Consider the following 13,359-nt stretch of genomic DNA (forward strand, 5'->3'; position numbering starts at 1 on the left):
ATAAATTGAGTCCTCGCTACACGCGCAAGCGCACCCCCCATCTGCTCTGCACCGTAGCTCAGCTACTAGTGCGAGGAATTTAAAGGGATCAGTCCTTATGAACACACTTTCGCTACTGCGGTGGTCGTGCGGCGACCGCACTAAATCTATTTATGCGTCTGTTTGCAAACCAAACGCCGCGAAGAGAAGAAATAAATGGCGCATGTTGCGAAGCGATTTCATTTCCCCTTCGCTTCGGCACGACCGACATCTGTCGTTTCCGAGCACTTCATCCACACGCGGAGGCATCAACACACGAACGGACGAACGAATAGAGTTATCAGCCGATATTTATTTTGATTTTTTTGCTCTTTGAAGCACAACTTTCAACATGATATTGTGACGAATCTACAAGAGATAAACTTTTGCTCTCAAAGACACTTTGGTAGCTAACAAGTTAATGCATATTTTGTAGAAGAATTTTTTTAACATTAATTACGATAATTTTAATAAAATTCATAAAAATACGTCGAAAAATGCTGATTTTTCCGTCACTTTTTGCAAACTTTTCGTAATTTGAGCCTTTGAATCATTTTCTACAAAAATTACGTCCAAGAAACTAAGATAGATTAGATCATAAGCTTTCGATTCATGCGCTGAGATTAAATGTATGACGCATAGTTAATTAGATGTGTGGTTCCAAAGATAAACAAGTTGAAAATCTTAAAATCGTGAATAACTCACTTAGCAGTGATTTGCGACCCTATGTTCCATGGGCACTTTTTCATATCTCATGGAGACCTATCTACCCTCCAATTATTAAAAACATGGAACCAAACACCCTGTATATTATGTAGCTGGCAGTCAAGCATTGTCCCTCAGGCTAACTGGATTCTTTTCGACTGGAAGACATCTGAGAGCAATATTTTCTATACTCAAGAAGTGTAAATCCAATGTTTTGATTTGAGGAAGTGGCCTAATCCTGTTGAAACACACTTACATTGGTAAGACAAGAAAAAAATCATCATTAGCTCAAATTATCATAAAAAATGTTTACAAACACAATTCAGTCGCGAGAAATCAGGGCGAATCAATCTATTTTTTACCACCACTCAGTGTCCAAGTTTCCCCTCAATTTTTTTAACCCATACTCATCTCTTCATACGAATCAAATCCATCCAAGTCCGATTGAAACAACTGGCTTTTCGCACCTCGCATGGAAGCTCCCCCATACTAAAATTCATGGCACGCTGCGTCCGACCGAGTGTGGTTTTTGTTTTGTTTTGCCGCGGCGCGGTGACCCAAATGGGGGGCGAGTTATTCGAATGGAACGCAGCAGCAGTCAGTCAGTCAGTCAGTAGCAGTAGGCTCTGCTTCGGCGGCGCGATGGTCAAGAGCAAGGTTGTGATTGCCGTCCGTTGTCGGTCGGTTGGTCAGGCAACCCTCCGCCACACCCAGCCCATCACCATACCACCCACCACCTTGGCTCGCACATGCATCATGTTTTACCTATGTGGTGCTTTGGGGGAAACCGGCAGCGGGCGGGCGCATCGTCTTCTCTGTGTGGTGACCGACGACGAGAAAAACGACTCTAACGCTAATCGTAAATGTGCCGGTCGTCACACTGGCTGTGCGGAATTACATATCCCCAATTGCAAACAGGCTCGCAATAATCATCTCCGGCCAGTTCACAATGGTCGAAAATAGATAGAGTTGGGCAAAACTCATTTTATAGTAGATGAAAAAACCGAATTTAGTACTATACCATTTAATTCCACTAGAGTTTGTATCCTTTGACAGATACGCGTATTTCGACCTCAACTGTAAGGCCGTCTTCAGTGTCGTGTACTTGACTCGACTCGAGTCTAGTCTATGAGCACTTCCACAGTTATTAACAGAGAACTTTCTTTGCCAGGGTTGCCATTTTCGCATTCGTATATCGTGTGGCAGGTACAATGATACTCTATGCCCAGGGATGTCAAGGAGATTTCCATTACGAAAAGATCCTGGACCTTTCGGGAATGGAACCTTGACACCTTCAGTATGGCTTTACTTCGTATACTCCACATCGCTCATTTGATTCTTGATCACATTCTGAGTGTCCTCTCAAAATTTGAGCTCATTTTTGGAGCTTATTTTTGGCCGTTTTTTGTGACCATTGTGCTATCTTCGGTACCCCTGTATGATGGACTATAGAAGAGGTGTTCTATTTCTTTCATTAAACTGTCCGTCTTTTCGGTGTCGAGCCGCTGCTGCTGGTTTTATAGTTATTTTTATGGAATTGCTTTCTGGAAAATGGACAACTCCAGAAGAGATGCGGTTCAACTTGATTGGCCTCCCCTTGCGTGTCCACTGGCCAGAGAGGTAAGCTTATACGTGAACGAGATGCTTTTGCGTCGTCGTCGGTCGGTCTGTCTTGGAATAATAGATCCAAAGCTCGTAAAATGAAGTGTTGGAAAGTGAAATAACGAACGGCTTTTTGGGGTGGGCGGCTTGTGCTCAGCAGCTTTGAATTTCAAGCTTCCTAGTCGCTTAAAGCAAAGAAGTTGACAGTTGTAAAATTATTGCTAAGTCGAGTCTAACACACAACACTGAAGACGGCCTTATAATTGAGGTCGAAATACGTTTATCTGTCAAAGGATGCCAACTGTGGTTGGAATTAAATGGTATAGTACTAAATTCGGTTTTCATTTACTTATAGGTATTCCAATAAACAGGTCAAAGACTTATTATCATTGCTGAAGATGCCAAATATAAGTAAGCTTTGAACTGTTATAGATTTTAGCTTACATCCAAGCAAGCTGGATTGACAAAGCACGATTTTTTGTTAAGAAACATGTTTCCGAATAACTGAGGCGTCCAATTTGAAAACGGTCTTCGGTAAATTTGAACGGAATAATTAGGATCATTTTCAATGTATTTGTGGCAAGTCCTTGGAAAACGTCTTTTCGAGATTATCCACAGCTAACCCCTTAAGAATCGAAACGACTCCTCAGGAATCGAGATGTGAAGAATCGCATTAAATTCAATTGAAATTGCCATATCCGAGTAAAACATACTTCCTAAGAACAAACTCAGCATGCCATGCATCTTCGCTTGTGCAAACCAAATGTCACTGCAATTCGCCAGCCTACCTCGATCCGGTGGTACCGACAACTGAGCGCTCGAAACGTACATCATTAGCAATGCCCGTCTTTGGATTTTGTGTGAATAAAAAAAATTGAAAAGTCCATTTGCATCCCGCACAACTATCCCCATTTTCCATTAGTAAGAATTTCAATGTAGAAAAATTCTTTCTGCCTCGCTGGCTGCCTCCGTCGGAATTGAAAATAGGAATTCTCGCATACTAAATAATAGCGCCCAGTTGGAAAATGAAACCCAGACATTCTCTAGCTTCACTTTCACGGATTCTTTGGGAGTCGCCATAAATAATGGAGCAATTTCCCATGCTCCGGGCACCACCATTATTATCGTCACCATTATTATTATTATTTATTTTATCAGTGTCCCCCGATCGCGCCATCTTTTCGTTTTGCGATTTCGACTCCGGACCGGACGGAATGAATGCCTACAAAATGAAATCGAAAATGGAAGTAATTTTTTTCCGCAACCAGTTACCGCATTCTTGCGATGGTCATTCTTTGCGATTCTGTTTCTGGAATTTCGAGACCATCACATCATCAGGTGACTCACTTTAGGTCTTATTGGTACGCCATTTATCTTGACTGGAAGGTAACTTCTTCGAGTAGAGAGGATTTTTTTTTTCTCTTGAAGATGTACTATTTTTCTTCAAATGAAATGGTAATCTGAATAGAAGGGGATTGAATTCCGTAGACCCTTAAATAGAATTCATTATAGAGCCGATTTATGGGGTGACAGAAGGAAAGATATGTTTAAATAGTTGTATAATTCACAGCCCATTGTGCAATTTTGAAACGAATTACCATTAGTGTAGTGCTCATTCACTCGTCAAAATTTGAACAGCATGAAATGAATTTCACTAAATTTTATGCTAACCATGTTAACCAGGCAGGCAAATTTGGCTGGCCATAGCTCCCATTTCTATGCAAAAGTGATTGTGGTGACGTGGCTACAAATTACCGTACTGCCCAAAAAAAATCAATCGTTATTGAAAATTGCGTGCCAATCAATGAGCAAGCATAAAAGCCATCCGGCATTATCGATCGCAGCAGGCTGTGTTTATCAGGAGGACTTTCGCTTCAGTTTCACAACATCGCGTGTCACGGCCTACTTTGCTCTCGCAGCACGCAGCTTCCACGTATCGTTCGTTGATTTATCGGTTGTAATCACTTCCCCGTTGTAATCGCCGCCTCGCGCAAACACAGCTATAAATTCAATCTGACCTTTTTATGTCGCCTGTGGAATTATGCATCATAAAACACCAATCTTTCCCAGAAAAAAAACTCGCCCAGAAGGACTCTTGACAAGCAAGTTCAAGGATCCTTCCGGGCGTCACCACATTTAGATTGCCTGAGGTTGCCGTTTTCGCCATATATTTTACCATCAAAGACGTCTCGTTTTCGCGGGAAAGGACGTGCTCGAGCATTTCCATCGCTTGTTTGTCTCTTCTCCTGCTCCTTATGTCAATAGATCTCAGAGCCTGCTGCCTGGGAAGAAGCCAGAGAGTAAATCATGGAGCCTTATTAAAATCCTATTTAATTCCGGAACCGTTGTAAGCGAATTTGTGAAGCTCGTGCGCTACGCTGCTTTCCTGATTTCTTGTAAAAGTTAAGCATGCTAGTTTTCGCCTACTGTTATTGGCAGAACCAAAATAAGATCACAGAGCAAACATAAGCCTCTCCACCCTATCCCTTTCCGGAACGACGTGACGTGAAACGTGACAGCGATAATTATCAATTAATTGGAAATGCGACCAACAAGAACGTGATAGTTTTTCTTCCTCCACTTGAGCAGCAAGCTGCGGTTTCGCGGCCTACTGCGTGCTCGCTTGTTCCGCCTTCTTAGGTTCAACTCAGCCATTCGACCTTTGCCATCGGAGGTTCTTGCACATTCTTAATCGTTCGTTTAGGCATCCGCTTTTAATAAGACCACCACACTAGCTGAGCTGAGGGACGTAGTGCACTTGACCTGTTTCATCGGCTGGTTGTAACAAGCAATGTCACACATTGACATTGACGAGGTCGCATCAGGTGGCCGCGAAGCCGTGCGTTATCGCGATCAAGAACGCTTGATTATTTTACCTTAAACGAAACGAACGAAGCAACTCAGTAGGATTTTGCTGTCTTGAAACCGAAGCAACCATTGCGTGACTTCCTCTCAACGGCAGCACGATGCCAAGGCACAGAGCCTACTATAATAAAATCACGCACAGTAATTAATTGTGGGCTTTGCTTGCCCTACGACCCCACAGGGGTCTGAGTAAGTGGGTAGACTTCAGTGGATTTTCAACTGGGGCAAACAAATCCCATTAAATTTGGTGGCCAGCTTACTTAGATTCGGAAAATTGTCTTTATGAGCTTACCCTTCACGAAAACGGCATTCTCCTGTACAACCTTACGGCCTAACGGCTATCGCTAGTAGGAGAAGCTCCTGAACGACCACAGACAATACGGCTTTATGATTATGTCTTTATTATTCAAAACCTGAATGCTGAATGTTGTCCTATGCCATACCAGGTATGAACACAAGATGCTGATAGCGAAAGCAATTCTGATGCCTGACGATGATGATGATGACAATAACAACGACGACGACGACGGTGATTAAGGATGATGACAACGTTAAATAAACTTCACACTTTCGACAACGACGCAGCAGGCCGATTCGTGAAGCGCCACCTCACCAAATGAGCGTCATCGAACTGCCTTCATCGTAGTAGTCATGTCGTCGTCACGTCACTTTCATCCGTCTAACGATGCGGTTCAGCCAACAATGGGATCGCTAATGGGGCAGCCTTTTGTCGTGTTGCCTTCAATAGGATAGGAATAGGATGATTCGTGAGTGAGAAAGAGTTGTGTAATAAAATTTAACGATTATCAATCGCTGGTGTCACGATTTTTCGATGCTCTCCTTATTGGGGGAGAGGCCTAATCGGTTTGGATTAGATTGGAGTAAGTTGGGATGGGATTCGGATGTTCGAACAGCTGCAACATTGAAAGGCTTTCAATATATCTAATCCTCTAATGGCTTCAATTGATGTCTGCATAAGCTACGATAAAATTGTCGAAGTATTATCCTCAAATTGCTAAATTTGAACATTGATGTATAACAGTTAACTCTTCACATCTCGATATTGAAGAGACCATCTAGTTAAGAAATTGTGGGTCACCTAGTCACGATTATTAGTCATTCTATTCCACATGTTCCGTACGTCGATATCGAGTTAGAGAACCATATTAAAAGTTGGTTTACATGGCTACCTCGATGGTCCCTTGGATCGCAGGTGCACTGGTTTTGTGTTCTGTAACTCGATAGGGGAAATCAGGGTAAAACCGACACTGTGGGTAAGCTCGACACCCTTTGATTTTTCATGTTTTGAGCAGATTTTCATGCAGTTTCCACTACGCTATATTTTAACTTGTGAAATGTTGTGTTTCAAATGACATTACAACTAACGCTACCAATAAACTACCAAAATAAACAACAAATCATATTGGATAACATAGAAGCAACAGCAGTTGCAATATTCCCTATTTTTCTTTAACAATTTCGCATGTGAAATTTTTAAAATATCATTATTTGTTCTGCGTCTACATCATCATTTACTATTATTACGTTGATACAACATGAAGGAGAAATTATTTTTGGTTTTTCAACAGCTGAAAACGCTATTGAAAAATAAATGTTTAGAGTAAAGTGGGGCAAAAGTTCGAGTGGGGTAAGAAATTCTTTTTAAAATTTCTAGCTCAATTTAAAACAAATCTTATAAATGTCATGATGGTTCGAATGCTATTCAAGTAAGAGACTTTCAATCCAAATATCATAAAAATCGATTGAGATTTGGAAAAGTTATGGCTATTTGTTGTTTTTCGACGTGAATATTGTAATTTTTGGTCAAACTTTCGTTGCATTGAACCAATTGAAGATAAAATCTTTTTCAATATTTTATGTAAGGGCGTTTCTAGGCCTATCATAAGGTTGCTTTGAGGTGTATTAGTTTTAGCATAAATGCTTGAAAACAATTTTTGACCCATAGTGGGGCAAAAGTTCGAATCAGCGGGGCAAAAGTTCGACCCATGTATAAACTCACGGAAAAATTTGCAAATTGCCTAAAATCCACATTTTATCTTCAAATTTAGTTAAATTTGTCTAATCGTGTGAAAATTGTCACCAAAATTTTACATTTCCACTTAGTTTTGCGAAAAACTGCTATTTTTGAGTATATTACAATTAACCCGGTTTTGGGCAATTTTTCAATGAAAATTTAGTGTGTATTTTTCGTCAAACTTAAGTTTACGGCTGATGTAAAGTATGCCTTTCATAAAAGGATAGATATTTTGTGTTTTAGCCAGCGAACTTTTGCCCCACACTAGATTCGAACTCTTGCCCCACCAGTGGGGCAAAAGTTCGAATAAGACAATCAATTTTGAAACTGTTATAACTAAAAATGGGTAAATATTTTGACACAAGTTTGTTCAGCAAAATTATAGCCAATATGTTGAAGGTTCACTGTATGGTATTTGTTTTGTTTTAACTGCTATTGTTTTCCTGGAAACTTTGATTATTCCACTAAGGTCAAACTTTTGCCCCACCTTACTCTACTCGGGGTAAGATCGACTCTTTCATTTGGGGTAAAATCGACACCTTTCTTTGCTTCATAATCTAACTTCAGAGTATCTTTCTAATCCAAAGACTATCTCTACAGTTTATGTGAGTCTTAATTTTCGAATGCCAGTGAAGTTCACGGATGGCGAACTTGTTAACATGTGAAATATGACACTATATTACTTTCCACAAGCTATCATTAAGTATTTAAAAAAAATATTTCTATGTTATCACGTTTGAACTTATTTAATGAAGCTTGAAGAAATTTTTCTCTTTTAAAATTGAAGAATTTGAATTATTTTCACATAGAATTTGAAATATTTTCACATAAATTAATCTTATTGTTTATTTACAAACCATGGAGTTCGTCAGTTTTTATAATCTGAAAATAATTACACTTTTCTGTTTTGTTAAAATAAAACAGTGTTTATTTTCACAATCATTCGCTACACCTTCATATTCATAAGCATTCCATGAACACAAATTAAAAATATCCATGTGTTTTCACCCCAACTATATAATCTTAGCATGGGACATTTGCATTTTTCACATATATTTAGTGGAACTTTGGCCTCGCCTCAATAATTTACATAATATGTTAATAATCCTTTTAAAAAAAGGGTTTATAAATGTCGAAAGTCATGTTTAAAGCATTCTTATAAATATGCATTGTGATGGTGATGTTCACAACGTATAAATTCTGCTCAAAGTGGATGTGTCGGTTTTACCCCAACAGGGTGTCGATCTTACCCGCACTCTCAATTGGCTAACCTAAAAATAATGAAATTTCAATTTGATTTAAATCACTATATAACCTTAATATATCATCCAGCGATTGCAAGGATTGATAGATTTATAACCAATTTGTGATTCTACAACAATTTTAGGTTCGTTTAACAAGCGAAAGTACACAAATTTTATCAATAAGCTTAGGGTGTCGGTTTTACCCCGAATTCCCCTACCTCCGTTACTCGATGGTCCTTTCAATACCGAATTATAGAGAGTTGACTGTAATTGTATTGTAATGATTAGAAACCACGTGAAGTTCCTTGGCGAATGATAAAGCTCAATTTTGTATAAAATTTTGAAAACCTTCAATACTGCCAAAGACGAAATTAAGCCATAGTAGTCTGTCTGGGCCTCCCTTAGCCGAATGGTTAGAGTCCGCGGCTACAATGCAAAGCCATGCTGAAGGTGTCTGGGTACGATTCCCGGTCGGTCCAGGATCTTTTCGTAATGGAAATTTCCGTGACTTCCCTGGATATAGAGTATAATCGTACCTGCCACACGATGTACGCATGCGAAAATGGAAACTTTGGCAGAGAAAGCTGTCAGTTATTAACTGTGGAAGTGCTCATAAGAACACTAAGCTGAGAAGCAGACTCTGTCCCAGTGAAGGGCGTTCATGCCAATAAGAAGAAGAAGAAAACTGAAGCAAACCTAGTGGCGCAACATATTTCACATATAATTGTATTAATGCTGGATATTTGCTCGACTTCCGTACAAGACGTCTTCGGCAAATTGTTTTCTTATAAAATTTCCCATTTTTCCGTAAAAAATAATAATACAAGCGTTTAGTTTGATACCTACATTGGACGATATAAAAGAAAAATGTGTTGATAAAATCTTGGTTTTCGAGCATTCAACATATCAGTATGCAAAATTCTCATCTTTCCAAGCTAGCTTGAACCCCAATGGACCAGCAAAAAAATATAAAAACTATGGGTTTAAGAAATGTTGCTGAACTAGAAACATAAAAGTTTGATTGTAATATCCCTAGCTATCATTTGGAGATTGAGTCCCCAAGTTTTCTGACGTAGTGAAATTTAAGGACACTGTACTATGTATTTTCTAATATTTCAAGCATATTTTTTCAATCCGACCGATATACAAAAATAAACAAATCGAGACTTGCTTTGCACGTGCTCGATAAACGCAAAGTCTATATATTAAGTCTACAAAAGTATTCTTAGAATCATTGTTTGGTTTTTCAAAATAGATTTTTTGCACTTTACTTAGTGTTTTCAATTTGGCTGCATACACCCTACGTTTGCAAAGCGACTCAACTATCAACATTTGTCATGTTAGCACATAGACAGTACACTCATAGTAAAACGACCAGAAGAATTCAGAATCAAAGCATAAAATTCATAAATCAGCAGATACATCATACTGTTTCTGATCACTAAGAATCACCTGACTGATTAAGTGACTTCTACACTTATTCCCTGTCACATAATCATTGCATTGATGCGTTTCTCAAAAAGTATTCAAAGAAAAGTGTATAAAGTGAACTAATTTCAACAATGGAATCGCAATCAATGTATGCGTCTGTTTGGGGGGAATCTTTAATCAATTGTTCGATATAAGAAAGGGTTGCGCTAAAAGCCTTTCATTTACTGGCAAAATGCGATGGAGTGCATAAGTTTTTCGATCGTCATGCTCCCCGAAATAATACAGTAAGGACCCGATTTTGTCAGCCCCTCGATGAGTTTTAGGCTGACAAAATGGGGAACCTGACAAAATCGGGTCATATTATTTTGCTCCTGTTTTTCAAATTTTGCCGTGTTACATGGACTTTTAAGAGGGTGATGGACATGGGCGTAGCAAGTTTTTTTATCAGGGGCTCCCCTCTCTTTTATATTGGTAATATCGATTTTTAACACTTAATAAAAGGCATTGTCATTGCCCCCTCTGGCTACGCCCATGGGTGTATGACATCAAACATCATCATCAATTTTAATGTAAACGTTGTAAAACATAACGATAACAATTTTTTGACAAAATTGACAACACATTTTTTGAGGCTGACAAAATCGGGTCCAAAAGCTGACAAAATCGGGGGTAGACAAAATCGGGGGCAGACAAAATCGGGTCAGTACTGTATATAATTAATTGGTACACGTCGGACTCGATTATCCGGAGTATCGATTTTTGTTTCACTCCGGATAATCAAACCACTAAGAAAAAAAAATTGAAATCTTCAATAAAAGAACTTAAATATTATCTTTTTTTCATTATTTTATTTATGTGATGTGGTGGCGTAGCCAGAAATCATTTCTAGGAACAGTAGGGGTCTTTATAAGAAAAAAAAATTTTAATCAGCATACACAAAAAGCATGTTTTAAACCCCCATTTCTTAAAAACGTTCAAAACTGCAAAATCATTCATATTGTATATTTTAATACCAAATTATCTCAGATTTATGCATAAAAATTGAAAAACAAGAACACCAAAAAGCAAATTTCGGATAATCGAGTCTAAAATTCCGGATAATCGAATCCCGGATAACCGAGTCCGACCTGTATTTGGAAAAAATATCATTTTTTCCCATCTCTCGAAATTTTTAACAAAAAATAACGCTTTATTGGTAACGATATTTGATTCATAGTGCACTTATGAAATCCTAGAAAATCACTAACCTTCTCTACCACACCACCACCACACAAACCAGATGCATGATTGTCACAAATCTGAAAGTTTTTTTGGTACCGTAATCCGGGGGCAAATTGATCACTGGGGTAAATTTGATCAGGTCGGTACCAAATAGCATTTCCTTTCAAGGGTGCTTAGTACTTCTTTGCCATCATAGACATTCCATGTTTTCTTGTTTATGTATGTCTAATGATGGTTATAAACTATTTCATTTTTATTAAGATCAGTTTTGCATAGAAAAATTCACAGTTTTTGAAGGTGTTAACAATACTGTTGGAAATGTCGGTACTAAACAATCCACTTGTGCTAAGCATGCATGTAAACTTTGAGTGCTAAAAATGTTGTGTTAGCTTCAGTGTGAACTTCTGAACTCATTTTTGAAATCGTACAGCATTATAAGAATAGTTTTTTTGCTCGTGAAACCGTTTTTTGTTGAATAACGTGCTTATTTCAAGGGAAATTGCATACATTTAGGCGTATTATGCAGATTTACAAAGTTTAATTTTGCAATAAAATGATGATATACAAGAGTTGTAAGAATTTTGACATCATTTTCAGATTCAGGAGACCCAAATTTAGTAGATAGGGAAATTTTACGTTCTAGAATATGCTTTATTATATAGTGATCAATTTCGCCCCAATGTGTTAATTTCAATTTTTGATATTTAAACCAATTTTATGAAATGTTAAATTTTATTTTCTTAAAATAGATTACATAAACTGATAAAGATCACTGAAGTTTTAACCGAAATAAATTTGACAATTTTTGAATTCCGAAGGAAATTATGACAAAAAGTTGTGAAAAAGTAATCAATTTGCCCCCGAATTACGGTACATTAACTGCTTCGCTGATTTCTGAGTAAATGTGAGTAACCAGGGATTGAATCCTGAGAAAATTGAGAGAATCGCTCACGTATCGCTCTCTGTAACTATCATAACATGCTGCACATTATGAGAGACTGTTTATCGTATACTGCTACAACTTTGATCAGATTGGGAGGATAGTAGTGCATGATAAAACCCTTAAAACGTGCTCCAAGCCTGGGGGACACTATTGCTATTGGAAGTTCGTGGATTGTTTATCGTGCCAGTAGAGAAAAACACCTATCCCCAACGGTAAACAAGCGAGAAAATTGGATTTTATCATCGGTCTCTCTTTGGGGCTCTCGCTCGCTGCTTCCATTTATCAGACTTGTTACACCCTGCGATACAATGACGATCGTGGACCGCAACAGATGGAATGTTTTTCTTTGCTTGCTTTGATCGTGCTTCATACTCAAATGAGAACGAATTCTGCAAAGCCTGTGAGTAACTCAAAAGTTGCTCGATGCGCATAGCCCGCTCAGAGCAAAGCTGTCTTCCCCTTGTTTGGAACAAGGCAATATTTCTCACAAATGTTAGTTTTCCATCTACTTACGATTCCGTCCGGTGCTCCTGTTAGTCGAGTTGAAATTGGGAACACTCGAAAACCAATATTCATTGTAGTAGAACATAGCAACTAACGTATTAACTAACTTGTTTTAGTTTTCATGGGAATTTACAAACCGGCGTATGTTCAACTTCAAAACGAATACCGGTGTATCTGATGTAACGCAAGTGCAAAACATACTGTCAAACCGACGCACCAAGCAAGGTGCATGTAATAATCAAGGTACGATATTGACGAATCATCATGGTGTATGTGACAAGCACAAAGCAAAAGTGTTTATTTGTTAATTGTATCAATATTTCAGTAATTAATTATTCAATACAAATCAGCATTGCTTAGTAGTGGTTAGAAACAGTGTTTTTCTTTCAACTTATAGTAGATACAGCAATGAAAAAAGTGCAAAACATTTTAAACAGATTTATAATGCTGTACAATATACTGCATCGCATTTTTCTCGAATCCTTCCGAGTGTTAGATACGTCGTTTTTAAATAGTATGCATGATTTATGATGATTTTCGCAGCGCTTATCGCATAAGACGCCTATATGCGTCATTAATAAAAACTCATTACTTCGCCATAGGCCCTTTTCAAAAGTTTGTCTTGAAAACTTAGTTTTTGAAAACAATACATAAAATTTGTTTCATAAAGCTCACAGTGGACTAACATCATTCGCACATATCGAAATATCGCAATATGACACAGGTGCACTCCTACGATTCACATTGGCGTGGAGGATTTTTTCCATTTGTTGTATCTTTCGTATATTGTA

At 38.3% G+C, this 13,359-nt stretch overlaps 1 protein-coding gene across 1 annotated transcript in view; it reads left to right on the plus strand.

Moving 5' to 3' along the window:
* The first annotated feature begins 1,365 nt into the window (after positions 1–1,365).
* LOC5570944 overlaps positions 1,366–13,359 on the plus strand; it is a 49,802-nt gene continuing 37,808 nt past the window's right edge. Inside the window, exon 1 of the mRNA XM_021843511.1 lies at positions 1,366–1,582. Within this exon, the coding sequence (XP_021699203.1) occupies positions 1,366–1,582 (217 nt within the window). The remainder of the gene's footprint in view (positions 1,583–13,359) is intronic.

The sequence above is a fragment of the Aedes aegypti genome, chromosome 2 (genome assembly GCF_002204515.2).
Source record: "Aedes aegypti strain LVP_AGWG chromosome 2, AaegL5.0 Primary Assembly, whole genome shotgun sequence".
NCBI lineage: Eukaryota > Metazoa > Arthropoda > Insecta > Diptera > Culicidae > Aedes > Aedes aegypti.